Below are 19,095 nucleotides of genomic sequence, written 5' to 3'. Positions count from 1 at the left end.
ATGAATGTTGCTTTCAGAAATCAGATGCTCTGGTAGCCTGCATGTTTACAGGGCACTTATTCATGTGCTGAAATGTGGATTGTGAGTTTTTATCAGTGCTAGGATTTTCAAACTTTCCAAAAAGAGCTTGGTGAAGGATAGAGGAGCTTACATCTGTTGTGGGCAAGGGAAGCGTGGAAGAGAAACAACTGCAGAGAGCTTCAAGAGCATCCTAAGAGTTCCAGTGGCAAACTTGACCTCTATGAAGATCATGTCATAAGGGCACCTGGCTTAATTACAGTTCTATGTTCATAGGTGCAAGTGTTTAAATTGTTGAAAAATTACTTTAATCTTTGACATTGTTTTCAATTTCTAAAGTGCTAATGTACAGTGAAGTACAACAACAATAAGAAGGCAAAATCAGCGGCAACTGGTACCCTGGAGAGGTACAAACAATACTGCACAAGTGCATTGCTCACGGCCACTCTCGGGCATCCAGACATGCGGCTGGCACACATGTACACACACACATTCCCACACAGCCCCCCACCTATCCCCATAGCTATACATTCTTTCTATACACACATGGGTTTGGCTGTTCTACAGCACTTCCATGATATCTAAATATTTGGCTCTGCTTTTCCCTGGGTTTATCTGGCCCCTTCCCTGCATTCTGTAGCCTCTCTGGCTACAATTGACTTGAAATATGGTTACTCCCCATACTGCGTCACTTTGGTGATGGGAGCCGGCATCCCCCTCACCGGCTTCCTTCTAACACCATGCTGAGAAACTACACAGTCCATTCCTTAGTCCGGGCTGACATCCAGTGACTTAGTGTCTGAGGAGGAGAGCAGAGTCCGGGCAGGCAGCTTTATGAATCTGCTCATTCTAGCGTCCTGTTTGCTCTGCACTTGCTTTTGCCATTCAGCCTGTCACACATGGTCTCGCAGTCCCTGCTGCTGGAAGCTTGGGTGCCAGCAGCAATGTGTCCATTGCGCTCTGGTAAGAGATTGAAGGTAAAGAACTGGCATGGGTCCTTCTGCCTGTTGCCTTCTTGTAAGGGGCTCAGGAAAGAGCTGGAATTTCTCCACTCCTGGAATGTGCACATCTCCATATGCGGGTGACTGATTCTGCTCAGGTAGCCTGGGCTGGGAGATGCTGAAGACAATGTCCTCTGACTGCCACTTAGGAAACTCCCAGTGTCTTCCAGAGAGTCCTTTCTGGGGTGTTCAAAGGAGCATCGATTCCAGTTTCTGTAGCTGTAGGCCCACCACCCCAGCTGCTTCCGACGGTGGCACTGGCATTTTAGGATTTGTATAAAAGCCCTCTTGAACTCTTTGCTTGAGCAAGGGTAGATGATTGGATTCAAGCAGCTGTTAAAGTAACCAAGCCAAAAAATCACCTTGAAGATCGTTTCAGGGGGCTTCAGAGCAGAAAACACGGAGCCTGTCCAGAGGAAACAAGCAGAAACATTACCTGAGGTGACTGGTTTCCTGTCTTTAGGAAAGATGGGTGTCTCTTCAGATAACTAGTAGAATCTCATTGTTAAAAATCCCACATACCTGCTGCCTTTGCTAAAGTCTTTCGGTAATAGTAAGTAATTTTTATTTTTAAAGCTAATAAGGAAATGCTCTACCCACCACCCAAAAGCTAAAGGAGTACCTCCTTAATGTAGAATTAAAATAAAGAGCAGTCTTTGTGTTTGTATGTACATGTCTGTTGCGCTAACATCTGTGGATCCCAAAGATCAAACCGCCTTTGCCCAAGGTGCTACATAATACACACATTGAATATGCTGTGCTTTCTTCAACAAGCTTTTGTATAACATGTTTTGAAGAGAAAGTTCTAACTATTATCAGGCTTTTTTCATTTGCCTTTATCTTGGGAAGGAGTGTGCTCAGACATAGCTCATCACTCCTGATACATTCTCTAGCAGCTCGTAAACATCACCAGAGCTTATCTAGATTATTAAAATAGTACAAACCTCTTGAATCCTGAAGCTAATTCTGGTAGTTCACATCGCTATTCATAGAAATGGTGTAACCCCAACAACATGAATACTTCCTCTTTCATTTACAACCAAAAAATTTCCCTACTCATACTGAGAAATCCAATTAGTATACTTTTAGCATTAAAAACATTCAGTTGGTCAGCTAAATTTAGCAAATGTAGCTTTTTAAGAGATTGCCTGAAGTTTTTTAAACAAAACAAGAATTCAACATTTTGGGAAATCAACTCATTTGGGAAACTACCTTTGTGCCTGTCTAAAGTAATAAAAGTCAAGAGATCTAGGAAAGGAGCCTCATTTTAAGAACGGATTTTAAGAATTTTTCAGAAGGAAGCGAACACTTGAAGCTGCTGTCACGTCCCTGAGGGCAGCTGGAGTGGCTGCAGGTTCCCCAGGATGTGAAAGGAGCTGGGTCAGTAGTGCCAGTCAGAACGCCGTAGCGGGGAGGGATGTCATTCTAGGCATATTTCCCACCTCTTGTGACAAGGTAGAGGCCATGGCTTGGGCCTCAAAACTAAGCAAAAACACTTCCCAGCTACGTGGCTAAACAGCTCTCGTGCAGCAGCAGATTTGGCTCTTTTTCTGGCTGACTGGTGGCCACGGCCTGGTGCTGACTATGAGGGTCTGAATCTCCGTAGCTCAAAAGGAAGCCAAAGGGAGGTAAGTACGTGCCATCCCTCACACACCTCCCTGCTCTGGGTGTCAGCTAGTCCTTGAGTGGGCTCAGAAGAGAAAACACCATGCAGTTGTGTTGGCCATCTGGAGAGTCCCATCCTGCCCCTCACTTGGGGGCAACCAGTAGGAGCCAGGAGGGATGCTGTGAACCCAGAGGAAGATTTCCTTCCTTGGCAGCTGATTGGGGTGGTGCAGGCTGGCACTGGCTCTGCCTATTGCCTCCCAGCTAAGCAACACTCTTGCCCTTCAGCTGAAGTGCACGTGTTAAATTACAAGGTTCCTAGTCCTTCTTTCACAGCTCCCGCACTTGAGTAGCTTCTCCGTGTGCAAGACCCTCATAAGTTGATCCTCCATCCCTCATTGCTTTGTCGCTGCTCCTAGCTTGCAGGTTTTAACAAATACCTCTTCTGTCCATCTCATGGAGGTCCTAAGTCTTGGTCCTGATTTGATATTGCAGAAAGTACAGAGTACAACATATCTAACATTGGGGAAACTGAATTGTATCCAGTAAATCTGCAACAGGCAAATCAAAACAATGCAAGTACTTAAACTGTTTTGCTAGTGTTGCATACTCATTGATGAAAGATTCAGCCACATCTTAAGTGATTCTAATGTATAAGCCATGAATTGGGTGTTAGATTCTCCCATTTTATTCATATGTGCAAGTATTGAATTGGCAGTCCTGAGTTCTTCCAGATCACGTGGGTTGTTTCTCTCACCCTGTGTTGTAACTGAAAATGAGCAGGACTTTATTCTACAAGATACTAACATTTTTAGCCAAGTTAAATGTGGACATAGTGAATATTAGGATGCAGCTTTTAATAAATTTTAAAAAAAACTTATTAAGAAACCTTACTGACAGATTTTGTGCAACTCCCTAAGGACAAACATTATAAACTAAACTATAGAGAAAAACACTGGGAACCAATGCATATAAATGGCCTGTGCGTGCAGAATCTGTATTGCACATGAACAGAATTTAATCACATACTATAAAGACTAGGAGACCAACTAGGGAAAAAGGTAAAAAGCCAAGCATTAAAAAATGGATAATCTTTGTAAATTATTCACAGAAATGTGTGTCACTTAAGAAGAGAAGTTAAGGAGCTTATGTCTATCTAATATTTTTAGGATAATCTATTTTTCAAATGTCATTTGAAAAAAAATGACAGCATGTCATTTTCAGTGGTTACAGCAAGTTTTTTTAAAGCTTTCTTATATAAAAGGACAACTACACAAAAGAGCAGAGAATTTATTAGTAACAACATGCCTGAGAGAGGTACCTTGTGGTCAGTCCTGATTCTAGAAATATCACTGAGCCCCAGTCAATCTGTCATTTAAAAGCCAAGATATGGCTCATCCTTACCTTCCCTAGTTGAGTCATTAACAGAAAATCTGGAAATATGTCAGTTTGGAAAGCTATGTGGTAGTGTGATTTAAAACTAAAGGAGAGAGCACTATTTAGCTACAATTGCAGAAAGGTTTTGAAAGTCTAAGAAATTGAGGAATAATATGTAAGATAGTTACATACAAAATTAATGTTACTTCTTTGTTCTCCATTTTTTTCCTCATTTCTGCAAACAGCACAATCAGGATGTTGCTTAGACTCTTTGAAGTTATACACAAGGTATAAGATTATTTTTTCACAAGAAAGTGAGGAAGAATTTTTTTTTGCAACAAGAAATGCTAATTTGATAAATAATTCACTGATTTATAGGCTGTTAACCTAATCGCTCTTATTTCTAGTCAATGTATTAAAATGGAATATAATTAAGAATTCTTCTTAATATATATACATATGTATATACATCTGTCTTGGATGGAGATGAATTTCATTTTTTTTATAGTATAATGCACTCTTACTTCCTCATTGTTTTAAAAGTACAGTGGTAGGGCAATTATTCCAGGAAGACCCGAGCCAAAAGAGGGTCTCTGCAATCCCAGTGAAAAGAAGTTCTGTGTGGGAGCATGCTGCTGCTCATCTTGCAGCACTATACACCATGCTCCTGACTTCACCAGTGAGCGATGTGACCCGGGGAAGGTACAAGTGAGCAGCAGAAGGTCACATGCTAAATCATTTTCACCTGGGAGAAGTCCTTGTTTGCCCAGGATTAGAACCACAAGACCTAGCACAGCTCTCTGCGCTGCTAGAACGCCCTGTGGGTAGTGTGGTGCTTGGCAATTGTGTTTGGTGGGTCCTACTACCCCTGCACCCTGCAAAAGAAAAGCAGAATTCAAGAATATTTTCTGAAACTAGCAGCAACTGATCCACACGAGCAGACCCCTTGCTAGCACTGCAGGGTGGTGGGCATATGTGGTCAATTCTGTGCCCTTAGCAAAGCCCTGCCCATGATGCAATTCATGGCTAATGGAAAGGGCTACTGGTGAAACCCAGAGAGGCTCTAAAAATAATAGTTTCATGATAAAACTCTCATGATGGAGGAAGAGGGCTGAGAAGAGACCTGATAATAAGACTTGAAAAGCATAGATGTTATCAGAAAAGAGGAAAAGAATTAAATTGCTTTCCATGTCCACTGTGGCTAATATATGGAGTACACTGATTTGAACTGCAGCAAGAGAAATCAAGCATATAGATTAGGAAATGCTTTCTGTTCTTTAATATATTGCCTAAGAAGGGTGTAAAAAGACTTTTATGAAGTCTTTTAAGAACACAGTAGATACACATCTACTGATTTATGTATAACTGATCCTGGCTTTGAGTTGGAGGGTGCTTGCAGTGACCTATTCAGATCTCTCCTAGTCCTGCTTCTCTGATTAACTCTGCAGAAAATAACTTTGTTCATCAGGAAAACTTTACAGCTTAAGTTTTGGCAACCTAGCAGAGTCTTACGTTTGCAGAACTGGAATCTCACTGACACTGTAGTCTTAGATGCCCTCAGTAAATATATCCATTAGTTAGGGTGAGGATTAAGTGTTAGAAAAATGGAATGTACAAGACAGATACTTATTTGGGCACTTCTTCTCTTCAGGGCTTTAACAAGTTCCGATTTTTCAGGAACTTCAGTCCCTCCTCACTGTGTGGAATCCCAGCCTGAGTCTCCTACAGTGAGGTAAGATTTCTTCACTACCCAGAACATGGTTTAGATGGATGTCCCTACACATGCCACATACTTATAAAAATAGTTTAATTTAGTGTCTGTTGTACAAAACTCCACTGGCTCTCACTATATGAAGATATAAACAATATTAGCATTATCCTTTTTCTTACGTTGTTCTTGGAATTACAGTACATTTTATTTAACTGTACACATGCTTTACCTCATAACTAACCTGTCAAAAGCAAACAACTGTGGACTATTTTGGTACCATGATAAAATGACAAAGCTAAGCCTACCAGACACACTCGCCAAACATCAAACTAATATTTCCTCCTCTAATCTCTAGCTATTTTCCCATCACAGTCTGATAAACAGATTAAATATTTCCCTGTACTGATTTAGACTGCATTTCAAAACGGCTGGAAAATGTTGCCTATAATTATCTCCACACTGATTTATTTGTGATGGGGGTAGCTGCAATGACTCCCTCGCCCCAAAAGATGCCTTTTCAGGTGCTCATATTTTACATCTTTTCTCTGAGGGAATGTATAGTTTTTATCCTCTGTTATTTCTCTGAGTTAAACCCTGTCATTAATTAGCACCTCAAGCTTAGTGCTGATTGCAGCTTTGACACGCATAAAGGCTTTGCAAAGCAGGTGTCCGGCAAAAATGCAGAGCATGAAATACTCCAGAAACTCATCAACTTGACCAGTTGGGGTTGTATATTGCACATTAGTTCAGCTGTGCTTACCAGACGCGATAATGCACTGAGCAATAGCAAATATGATAATGAGAAATTAACACTTTTTTTTTTTTTTCCAGTAAAAGCTAAATTCATTTGGGGGCTGATTAGTGTTTCATAATGAATGCCTAAAAGTACGTAAAACATCCTCAATGAAATTAGGGAAGGTTATAGGAAACATTTTGCCATATTAGTTGCCGTTACATATTCTGCAGAATACCTGGCCAGAATGTCACAGAGCTGTTAAAATCCAGAGTCCATTTGGGCTGGAGAAGGCCCTGAAAGCCTCTGTAAAGGCTCAGAATGACCCAGTGAGCTTTGGAACAACCCCTAAAGTAGCAGGGTGAACAGTAGGAAAATCATCTGGACTGGCTTAATCCCAGTTCTCGTAATTAAGGAAAACTCTTCACTGAAGGAAGTTTTGATGTAGCCTCCTACCAAGGAGACACACATACACATACACACACATTGCTCATATTTTTTTCCCACTCTAATTTTTTTCCATCTGAATAATATCTACTGTTTTGTTACCTCTCCCCATCAGCTGCTATATTCGAACAGAAGGAGGGTGGGAAAGTTAAGACCTTCTATTTAAGGAGCCTTAATGTAATAGCTGGCAAGCTTCTTGATGGAAATGTAGTATACAGGTCATATTTCAATCTCCCCTTCTCTTTTTGCAAGAAAGAACTTAGCATCAGAATTAGACCAGCCCAAACACCCACCAACCAGGCAAAACCCTCAGAGTGGTTCCAGCAGAAGGGAGATAACTTGCTATCCAGTTGTGTGTATATGATTGGTGATCGGATACTGCAGGGATGTGGAAGAATATAAATCTGAAAAATAAGATGCAAGAGTTAAGAAACGCCCCCAAACTAGAAATTGCCTGTGATATCCATGTGTCGTTCAGTCCTGTAGGCTATTGTCAATCACACAGAGGAAATAAACAGCTGGGCATAAAAGACCAACATAGAGTGGACAGTTGGACATTTGGGAATTATCACAGGTTCTGGCTATGTGCTTACATTCCCTTCCTTCATCCTTCACACAAGGAATATGTATGTGTATATGTATCCACACGCATATATATGTGATGGGATTGGAAGCAAAGAAGTTGATAGAATTACAGAATTACTGCAGTGGGAAGGGACTACACGGGGACACTGGTGCTGCTTCCTGCTCCAAGCACATTCAGCTCTGCGCGAGGTTCCTCCCAGCGCTTCCCTTCTCCAGGCTGAAGAAGCCCCGTGTCTTCAGCCTGTCCGCACACAGGTCCTGCACTGTCCAACTGATCAATATCTTTCCTGGATAGTGGGGCATCCCCCATGGATGCTGTACTCCAGATGTGAGTGCTCAGTAAAAAGGAATAATTTCTACTCTCCTTATATCTTCTATAGTTCTATCTCCAACTACTAATTACTCTTCTAATAATTTTCCCTTGCAGTAATAGACTTCAGACTTACGTTGGGTAACTATTGCGTATTTTAGCAGAAGGACTGTGATTTAAGAGGAGAAAAATAAAAGCTCTATGGATGAGTTTTGAGTTGCCAGATATTGTGTTTTCTACTGGTTACAAAAATCACATTTGAAAATCTTCTAAGTCTGTTTTTGTTTAGTTGAGAGCCAATCTATGAATGTGTGAAGTATATATTCCTATTTACTGGAACAAATTTGTTTTTATTGAAATAGAATAGTCTGAAGTTGTTTCAGTGCTACACTGTGTGTCAGTTGATACAGCAGTAATAACAAACTAGCTACAGTAAAACATGACATGAAAAAATTGCTGGGGAGAGAGAAAGTTTCACTGGGCAGGTTTTTATCATTGTGTTAGGTTTAAAAAAGTAACCATATAATTTGAAAGTGCTTGTCTCTATTCATAGCAAATAGAAAATTAATTGTTCCAAAACTTAAAACACTGAATGGGAGGTATTTTTAAGAGAACACAGCTGCTTGTTTGAATGCTATAAAACAGAAGTGGTCAGAGAATTGGATAATAAATGCTTGGATGTTTTGTAATAGAAACTGGTCAAATTTTACAGGTTAATGTGATCTTGGAAAGCATCTATATCCTCTTTCCTTCTTAGGAGAGAGTTATTCTGCTTTTGTGCAGTTAGTGGGTTTAAATCTGACCCTTGAACATTTCCAATAACTGAAAATTCTAAAGCTTTAAAACTCACTTTTATGATGAAGAACATTTCATAATACAAAATGATAACAAATGAATTCTGAAACATGAAAAGCCGGAGGCTTCAACAATATCAAACCTTTTCTCTCAATTTGTTTTTGAGAAGGCAACTTTAGCAGAAATGCCGTTTTGCAAGAAGCTTATGTGATGATGGAGCGCGGTCCTCCAGTGAAACCCGATTCAGGCAGAGTTGTGCTTTCCGCAGGGAGAGCCTTTGCCCGGCCCGTCTGCGCAGCTCGTGCTGCGATCCCGCTGCAGCCGCAGCTGCTGGGAGCGGGTGCTAAGCACTTCTGTGGGAACGGGCAAATCTCAAGTGCTACCTGTGTAGAGCTAGTAAAAATCAGCCTGTAAAAATAATAGGCTGCCTCTGACCAGAATTGTTGTGAGTATGAATTTAGGGAATGCAGAAAGGATGTATTAGTCTTTTATTTAAGTTTTCTGCGGTCCTTTTTACCACATGCTTAGCCAAGTCAGCATGCCAGGGTTTTAAATCTAATTGGACTTCTAAAGCTCCTGATTTTTTTTCCATCCAGCATTCAGTGTTTGTTTACATTCCCCTGGACTTATTTAATATGACAAAAAACCCCACGGTTTACAAACAGTGGAGAATGAAATAGAGCGGGCGCTTATAAAATTAAGACCTGATCAAGCTGGGAGGGACTGCGAGGCTATTGGAGGAGAGGGTTAGAATAATAGTGAGAAGAATATCTTGGGGAATGGGGAGAGCATCCAAAAGCAACACAATGAAATTCAGTAAAGAAAACTAAAGGGAAGATGATTAAATTATAGCTACACAAAGCAGTTCGGGTGGGCAGCGTTCGGGTATGGCTTTCCAGCATGCCGGCTGCGCCGGGGCAGTCTGGCTCTGTGTCCCGGCTGGGCACAGGCTGCCGGGCCAGGCGCGAGCGCTGGCATCGGCTGCCACCCCGCAGCCATCGCCTGGTTGTGTGGCAGGGGGGCAACTTGCTCTGCACGGAGCGGGGAGAATATCCAGCAATGATATGGCAGAAAACAACGCGGGAGAAATAGAAATACAAAGCTGTTGCAAGTAGAGCAATCTCATTCCTCAGTGTCTTTATATGTATGTTGTGTATATGTCAGAGACTCTAGGCCAGCTATTAAGAAAAAAAAAAGCCTCATTGTGCAGTATTTATGTCCTAGAATTGGCTAGCTGTAACAGTTGTGAGAGCCTTTTGCTGGAGGCTTTGGAGCCCAGAGCGAATAAATGCTTGTGATGGGTGATGAAAGTATTGTTCCTCTAGTCCTCAGGATGTTTGAGGTTTTCATTTCAGGTACCCAGTTCTGTCAATGAAGTTGCACAAACAAATCTCATCATCTGTCTTGATAGGTTGTAACTATTTTATACTCATGCCTCAATCCCATTCAAACAAGAAACTAACTGTCTGCAAAAAATATATTATTGATATCGATACCAATACCCTGCAGATCAAAGACCTGCTCCTGGTCTTTTGTTGCAGGTAGGTGAAACTTGAAGTGCATGAATGCAGAATGTGACAAAAAAATGTTCCTCCCCATACAGATGAGTTGATGAATAAGAGCAAATAAGATCAGGCAGGGTTTCCTTGCTCCCTAGCAGCCTGGGAGAAGTTACTGTTTCTGTCTTCTGGAATTGTTAAAGCTTCTTCTATTACAGGCAACTACAAAGCAAAGCAGCTATTTTTACATTTTCAAGGGACCAATATTATCACTCATAGCAAGATAGTTTCTGACTGGCAGATGGTATGAGATAAAGCCATCATTTCCAGAGATCCTCTGCTCTGCAGTCCATGCATGTTCTCTATGCAGCTTCATACAAAAGATGCTGTTGAAGTACAAAACTTTAAGATTGGAAAATAATTTTTAAATAAGTTATGGTACGACAGACCATTTGCATGTTGGTATTTAGAAGGTAACAGAAAAGACAAATAGCAGCTTTCTTTTTCCTAGACCAAAAAGAGAAAGCTGTTGTTTTTTTAAAAAAAATCATAACGCAAAAAGTTTAGGTTTTTTTTTATGCCCCATTTGTAGTGTCATAATACTTAGCAAAAATTTGGGGCATTTCTTGAATAAAAAAAAAGTTCTCTTGAGTTCGTTTCTCTCTTTTACTTACAAATGTAAAAAACAGTCCTTTAAAATGGGATATGAGAAAGTTCAAACAATCATTTAAATCTTTTACAGAAACTGCATATAACCTGGTATATAGTAGTCTACCCACCCTTGATCCAGAATAGCTGTGATGAATTGCACTGTGGAGAGAAATTTCAGTAAGAACATTATGTGGTACTCTAAGATTAATTTAAATGGGGACAGAAATATGATATAGTAATAATAATAGTTGAAATAATTGTCTGTGTTTTTGGACAGTATTGTTCAAAAATATTTCCACAATGTTAATTGTTGAAAAGAGTTACGGACTTCTGCGGCTTGCTACATAGAAAGAATATGGCCAAGCTTGTGCTTGTTTTGCAAAGGATTAGCTTATTAAGGAGTCAAGAAAAGCTAATCTAAGTTTGCTGACATTTTGTTTATTATACTTAAAATCTTCTGTTACTGGATATTCTTTAGTCTGTTTTTCTCTTTCTTGCTTCTGACTTACAACTGAGGCAATCTGTCCTGGACAACTTGGGTAAACAATAGGATTTTAAGAGGGAATTGGATAGCACAGCTGCAGAGACACTGCTCTAACTTCCATTTTATTTTCCCTTTTGTTACTTAGAGGCTAATGATTTTTCCTTTTCAGTCTCAAGGCATAATTTGAAAGCCCATCAAAAGAGTGCAAAATCTATGAAGCAGAACTTACTGATGATACTAGAAAGGCCTTCACTGACTGCTCATGGTCTGTATTTGTAAGGATGGGGACACTAAAGACTCTGCAGCTGAGATTCTGAGGTATGGCCAGGAGGTGTTAGATACATATGAACACATGTGTAACTTTACTTGGTGCTTTCATGGAGAGTGCCAGCTTGAGCAAAGGTGCCTGTCCTTGCACATGCCTGAGGCATAAGGATCCTGTGTGCACTGCCCCTCTGGGTGCTGTTAGCAGTGTCCCCTCTGAAAGCCTCACGTCTCTCCTGTCTTCAATTTTCAGAGTTTTGAGCTTTCCTATTGTCCAGAGACAACGTAAGCCACCATAAGAAGTGCCCAGTCCCTCAGAGGTTTGTGTAGTTTCCTCTGTTTTGATAAAACAGTGTTGTTCTAACAAGTAGAACTCTGTAAGACACTCATGTGGAGATGGAGTCCTTTGGATACAATTTACTTTTGTGCAGAAGGCTCAAGCACAAGGGAGGCTATTTCAGTAGTAAAATGAATCATTTTGAAATATGCTAATCCTCTACATATGACAAAATATGCTGTGCTGGCCAAGAAGTGCCCTTATGGTCTTTGGTTTTACAGTCATTGGTTAGAAAAATAGGAGGAGCACGTTTCTCCTGTCACCTGTACAACTGAACGTTGTACCAGAGATTGGGCAGTAAGTGGACACAGGATCAGATTGCCACATAGATCAGTAAGTTGCCCAAATTCTGTTTAACCATTAACTTTGACATCAAATCTAGATAGCGGTGCAAAAGGAGAGAGAGGCAAGAGCAAGACAAGATGGCAGGTCAAGCAGGCCTCAAGTCTTGCAGTAAGTAGAACCCAGTACTGTTGACAGCATGGGGCCGAATACCCTGAGCATGGTTCCCATGGGAAACTAAGCAGCCTATTTTGGTATTTGTGGTGCAGGCATACAGAGGCTGACCTGATGTAACATAAATCTACATACAGTACTTGAATAACATTTTATTTTAGCAATCACTTTGTAATGACTGACCTGTAGCATGCAGACTATTTTTATTTTATATTATTTTAAATGATTTTATCGAGGGGGGTCAAAATCTTCATATATTAGGATACTCAAAACAGTTGTATCATCATTATGGGGCTCTTGGGACCTTGTGCCACTGCTAGTGAAGTTATAAGAGTTTTGCTTCTGACTTTAGCAGTTCCTTTTGGAGGTTTTGTGGGAGCAGAGGGAGTAGCCTCTGAACCAGGAACTCCTAGGATGCTCTGTGGATCTTCACTGGAGTTAGGTAATTAGCTGTGAATGTTAATATGCTCTGGTCATAGTAGTGGAGGTCATGAGTCCCCTTACTCTGAGTGTGCGTGTGCGTGGTCTAAAGTTGGGAATTACAAGGCCAGCCTAATGTCTGGCTTAACAGAAGTGAGTCTGAACTATAATCTAATAGCTGGGGGAAATACATAAGGTTTTATTCGGGATTTTCATAATAGAGGTACTGGCATAAAATTAGATTTTTTGCTTAAAGGAGGAGATTTTCATGAATGTTACCTTATTTCTGCAGCATTCCAGTCTTTACATAAAGGTCACCTTTTTTACTCAGCATTTTTCAGCAATAGATATTTAAGATGGTCCTGATGTCTAAGAATGGGTTTGTATAGGGAGTGGGGAAGATATATTAATTTTAAAAGAAGCAACATATTTACTCTTTAAAACTGAGTCACTGAATTAATGGCACAATGAGTTGTCTCAAAGGCGTATATGTCTTCATTTTATTCATTATGCTGTGCCATAAGTGATTCCAAATTGCACAACAACTGCTTAGAAAGCCAAGGAGCGTTTCTAAACTTGCAGCACAGGGATATTCTATTGCACTATTGCTTTCTGGAAAGAATATCTGCTGCTGGTAGCTACTGGAATAAAAACAGATTTCTCACGTTATTTTCTTTGACAATATTTTGCTGCATCATCAGGTACTTAACACTGAGGGCTGCACGATTCAGTCAATCAGCCCTGAGCGGTAAAAGATTGTGGGTTGTTCTTAATACTGGCAGTTTTGTGGCACTCAACGCATCACAGTGTCAGCACTCTCATTCCTCTCTCTGTAGCCGTACACAGAGCTCTGTATACAGAGCTTTCCTTGCAAAGCCTTTTGAATCTTGCTTGAAAAGCAGTCTGTAAGCACGAGGTATTCTAGCTTTTCCTTTGTTGTGCAATATTTATTCAAGCAATAGCTCTGCTTTCAGCACTGTGTCAGTTCCCAGGATAGATCTGCCACCTGATGCAATATTCCTTTGTCTGGGGCATCAAAATGGGTAGCTGTGGAATTGATTGCTGTGTCACAACCACAGAATTATAATTTTGTCCAGGAAACTAGAAGAAGAACTGGAAATGCTTTTGACATGAAGAAATTCATCTACATACAAGCAGACTTGTTAAGACAGGGTTTGGGGTTGTTGCAAGGATAGGGATTACTGAGCTGTGAAGTGTTTTGTTGTTGGATCTTCTGAAATACAAAGCTGCTCCATTACTGAGTGAAACAGGGAACAAAAATAGATAGTGAAGCTGAGGATGTGAAGGAGTGACCGGTGTTAGTGGTGCTGGGATATGGAGGACACGTCTCGAATACTGAGTTTGGACTCAGGAGCAGGAAAGATTGTGGTGTATTTTGCTGTCCTGCACTGACAAGAGAGTGGCCTGTGTGATTCCAGCATGTCCTTAAGTAGCCCATGGCATCTATGGGACATTGCTCTGAATTCTGCAATTTGCCTCTCACTGAAGTTAATTTCATACCACTGTGAGGCATTTCTATGAGTTCTTAATAGCCTTTCATTTAAGTTTGTGACTTCAGGACATAGGAGCAAAAGATCTCTGGTATGAAAAATGCAGCACCAGCAAGTGCTGCCTTAAAAAGTCTTTCTCCATGTCCTTCTGCAGTAAAAAATTGCTCGACTGTGCATGCCAGGATGAGATTTCTATTTTATAATTGGTTTGTTTAGTCATCAATGCTCTCATCCCTCACATTATTAATTGCTTTGCACTGATATACAAAGAAGAATACTGCAAAAAATTCTGGAGCCAGCTGAACAAATTAAAGAAATTAGGGACAGGGAACAAAACCAGCCCTCTTCCTAGTGAGTAAAACAAAGGAAAAAGTGCCTGCTATTTAAATGGATTTGGATGTTATATTTCTCCTCTTTCTTTTATTATTTTAAAATTATTTTTAGACTGAAGGCTCTCAATAAAGATTTGGACCTTTGAAGGGATTTCTAGCCTGAGAGGGCTGCAGAGCCAGCAGTTTTCTTGCAGTGCCAAGGTATTTTCACTGGAACTATTTTCAGTCTTCTAACAGGAAGGAGTATTACCTGCCACAGCAGCAGCCCCTCGGCAGCCCAGCGCTGCGAGGCTGCAGGTGCCTGCAGCTCCTGGTGAAGCTGCACTGCTCCGTGCGGGCACGGAGAGCAGAGGGTGGAAGCGCTGCAGCCTCCCAGGCTGAAGCCCTGTGGCAGCGCTCAGCACGCTGCAGCGGGGCTGCCAGCCAGGCGCCTCTCTGGGGCCTTGGCACAACGTGGGGGACAGATAAAATCATATTGTGACAAGAGACAAATTCCCCATGCAGGTGTCTTAAGCAATAACCCATTACACCTCATGGGCAGTGCTAGGAGGGCTCAAACCTTCTCGCAAGACTGTTCCAACCTGAAAATTGTTTCTTAAGGGAGGTTTGCCTTGGGTTCAAAAGGTTTTTAATGAACTGGTGTTCATTGAGCTGCATCAGTGGCTACCCGACTTTTGCTAGATAAGGCTCTATTCTATTGCATTCGTTTGCTTTTTTTTTACCCCTAAGTTCCTTCAGTCATTTAAAATCATTGAGGGTCTCACTTTATCATGGGATCCTCACCCACTAACAACATACCTGGTGCTGTTGATGATCCTATATGATGTAAATATGTTTCTATCCATATTGATATGTATTTCTGCAAGAACCAGCAGCTTGTTCGATGTTATAAACTTTTTTAAAGAGCTACAACAAGGGCTTAAAATTTAGCAGCCAAAGAGAACTTGCTCATAATTTCCCTTCTCTTGAGAATTTGTCACATCCTTAACATCAGCTTTACATAGGTCTTGAATTATGATTTTTCTGTTTTACATGCGTTAAGCTTGAGATACTAAAGTTGTGCTGCAGTAGTTGTGGTAGTTGTCCTGTAATAGAGTTTCTAGTCCCATGTGTGACATAACACATTCACTGAAATTATTTTAAAAAGCACTTTGCCAGAACTAGGCTGTTGAACTCAATTTAGTTTTCTACAACTATGTCTAAAGATATTAGCCTACCACTGAATTAGAAATGTTTTGGTAGGGTAACTAAGTAAACATGAATATAGAACATTAACAAAGGCTTTTTTTATTTCCCTTTTGTTTTCCACCTCTTTCCATATTTAGGCTGCCAGATTGTGCTTTGGAGGAGTGAATTTTGGACAGATATTTTTCAGAGCTTAGTAACTCAGTGCTAACAGGTCTTGAGATAGTCCCCTTCAGAGTTGGTGCTGGTATTAAAGACCAAGGCAAACCTCAGAAGGGAGCCCTGTGCAGAGGCTCCCCTTATGTTACAGTAATTTTATAAATTGAAAGTGAACGAAGTGGCTGACACAAAGTCACATGGCAAATGTGACCTGAAATTTTCTCCTGAAATGTCTAAAACCTATCAAAACAATGAGAACATTTCTAATGGGATCAGTGGGCTTTGCATGTTCTGGGGATTTGGTCAGTGAAGTTGGAGCTGAGAACTAGATTTTTTTTTCAGCTTCCCAAAGCTCAGGGGAATTTGGCACTTCGTCTTTAGATCAGGCCTCTTTCCACTTACGACACTTAAAACTGCCAAAGACCTTCTCTATTAGTCTGAACATCTACGAGTAAGATAAAATAAGAACATTTCAGTGCTGAAACTCTTTTTGTGTTTCTATCTAGTATTTTTCTTATAGTACCCCATAAAAATGTTTCTGGAAGCTAATTCAAATGAAGCAAAGCCTATAAACAGAGATTAAATAGCTAAACTCTGAAGATACAGTCCCCTGATTTGACACCTGTTCCATCCCTGACAATGGCTAATAAATGAGCAGACTTTGTGCAAGCTTCAAACTTTGCGAAGTTCCAGCGTGTCTCTTTGAAAGAAACAATATCATAGATAAATTACTTTCATTTCCCTCCCTCTCACTTTTTCACTGCAGTTCTCCAAAAGATAGCTACTTATTTACCTGATTTTTCTGTGACACTTTCATTGTAAAAAATTAACCCTTTTCCCCTCCACATCATCCCTTGATTACCAACTTACCCAGTGGGAGAACTATGAAGAAAGGTAGCCAGCACAAGATAAACATGCCAACCACAATCCCCAGCGTCTTGGCTGCCTTCTTTTCTCTAGAGAATTTAAACAGTTTGAAAGCTAAAGAGTTCCTGTGGTTGTGGCCCTTGGATTTGGTGCTGTTTAACGTGTCCTCATGCATGTTCCTGTAATGAATCCGTAAAGTCAGCTCCTTGGAGTCGGACATTTCTTTCATAACCCCAGCTTCCAGGTTCTTAGTAGTCCTCTTGGCCACGATGTAGACCCGACAGTACATCACGAGGATGACAATCAAGGGAATGTAAAATGAGCCCAAGGAAGAAAACAAAGCGTAGAACGGTTCTTCCGTGATGCGGCACTCCTTGTCATCCTTGGGTGCTGGCTCTTTCCAGCCCAAAAGAGGCCCAATGGAGATTACCATGGAAAGGACCCAGACACCCAGGAGAGCCAAAATTGCTCTTTTTCTTGTTACCAAAGTTGGGTATTGGAGAGAATAACGTACCCCTATGTATCTGTCTATAGAAATTGCACATAGACTTAAAATAGAAGCTGTACAGCACAGCACATCAACTGCTGCCCAGATATCACAAAATATCCTCCCCAGAACCCAGTAGCCAAGGATTTCCAGTGTAGCAGAGAATGGAAGCACAGTAAAACTCAGCAACAAATCTGCTATTGCAAGGTTAATTATGAAATAGTTGGTAGGGATTCTTAAATGTCTATTGCAAGCAACAGAGAGAATTACCATGATATTACCTATAATAGCAAAAAGTATAAAGGCACCTAGGATAAGCCCCACAATTATAGCCCTACTGACATCCAAGGCAGGCGAATCCAGGTTGCTTGCTGTCTCATTGGAGCTGTTTGCAGAAAGATTGCCATTATTTAGTGCAGATGCTTTCAAATATCCGGGTGTTGATGAATTGGATTTATCATCAAGGTAGGTATTCATCTTAAAAATCATCCTCCATAGCAAGCAATGGTTGGATCCCTTGCACAACACGCAGACCGTCTGAGTTCAGTTGTAAGTTATCTCTCTACCCAAGAAGTTGCTGTGAAGCCCCGGCCAGTTTTAGAGGGCAAACTCATCCTCCCAGCAAGCCGTCAGCTCTGCCTGCACAAAACTTGCCTGGCGTGAAGTCCCCTGAAGCCTGCCAGCAGTCCTGAGCTCTGCAAACTTGCTTAATTTCTCCTATCGGCTTGTTTGAGCAGAAATTATCAGGCAGAAGTCTTGAGAGTAGCTGGTTAGATCATGACGTCCCTGGAACAAAAGACAGGTTTACTGCTCTCCCCTGTGCCCAGCTGCAGACCCTGCCTCTGCGGGCAGCGTTTGGGAGCGGAGGCAGCGCCACAGCAGCGGGGCTGGCGCTGGGCTGGCTGCTGCCACCGCCGCCGGAGCGGTGACATCAGCGCGCGGCGCAGCGCTAGAGGGCAATGCACTTCCAGTTACAGCTTCCCGAGCCCAGCCGGAAAGCGCAGCAAATGGTATGTATCAATCTTAATTAAAGCATTCGCCACCGAGAAAGCTGGATTGGAAACCCTTAAAAAAACAGTTTCATTATCCGAGAAAAATATATGCACTGGGATGTGGCGAAAATGCAATTTCAGTACAAAATGATCTAGCATCCTCTGACATTCAGTCACCCAGTAAATGTATTTGAATTTGTTTTGCAACCAAAGTGAAGCTCATGGAATTTTAGCGAATTCATGGTGTCCCACCTTGTAGGGAGAATATGCACATTCCAAAAATCCCTGGTTTATAGGTAGGTTCAGTATTTAATGATAACATAGAAGTGTACCTGGAGTGATTGTTTCTAGCAGTAAATATTTCAGAAAGAGTAACAGAGGATCAAAATCCAAGTCTCCAATAAGATCTTTATGTTTGTCCTGTCCTCCCAGGTACTAGGCACATCTGTGCCTTCATCTCACCTTTTTTAACTACGTAACTGCTAAACATGACTGGATTGCAGGTCCCAGTCCTGAAGACTGCTGAGCATCCCTAACTATAGCCAAAGTGAAGGACTGTGAAAAGTAACAGTTCCTGAAGCTACATTTTATGCTTAAGTGCCTTGTTCTCCCTTTGGCAAAGGATGAGAGATCTCCTGAGACGGGGCCTGTTAATTTATTGTAGCTCTGGGAATACCTATAGTGTCCTATGAAGAAAAAATCCAGTAACAAGTGATTTGTTGACTTTCTACCACTGCTAATAGCACTTTCACATTCCAAACAGTGGTTTCTTCATTTGGGGTAGCTTTGGGTCACTTGGTAGGGAGAAAATTCCAATTCTTTATAGCTTGGTGCCATTAAAAACAAAAAGTGAAAGATTAGTTCAACAT

At 41.1% G+C, this 19,095-nt stretch overlaps 1 protein-coding gene across 1 annotated transcript; it reads right to left on the bottom strand.

Moving 5' to 3' along the window:
- Positions 1–303: 303 nt before the first annotated feature.
- On the bottom strand, positions 304–17,864 carry ADRA1B (adrenoceptor alpha 1B). The gene is made up of 2 exons (XM_010224680.2): positions 16,751–17,864; positions 304–1,425 (listed from the first exon to the last, which is right to left on the bottom strand). The coding sequence occupies exons 1-2, from the start codon at positions 17,721–17,723 to the stop codon at positions 863–865; spliced, it is 1,536 nt and encodes a 511-aa protein (XP_010222982.2). The 5' UTR covers positions 17,724–17,864; the 3' UTR covers positions 304–862.
- Positions 17,865–19,095: the final 1,231 nt, after the last annotated feature.

The sequence above is a fragment of the Tinamus guttatus genome, unplaced genomic scaffold, assembly GCF_059628265.1.
Source record: "Tinamus guttatus ecotype Peru unplaced genomic scaffold, ASM5962826v1 Tinamus_guttatus_pri_ptg000155l, whole genome shotgun sequence".
Lineage (NCBI taxonomy): Eukaryota > Metazoa > Chordata > Aves > Tinamiformes > Tinamidae > Tinamus > Tinamus guttatus.
Note: the sequence above shows the minus strand (reverse complement) of the source record. Positions and strands in the feature narration are given on the sequence as shown.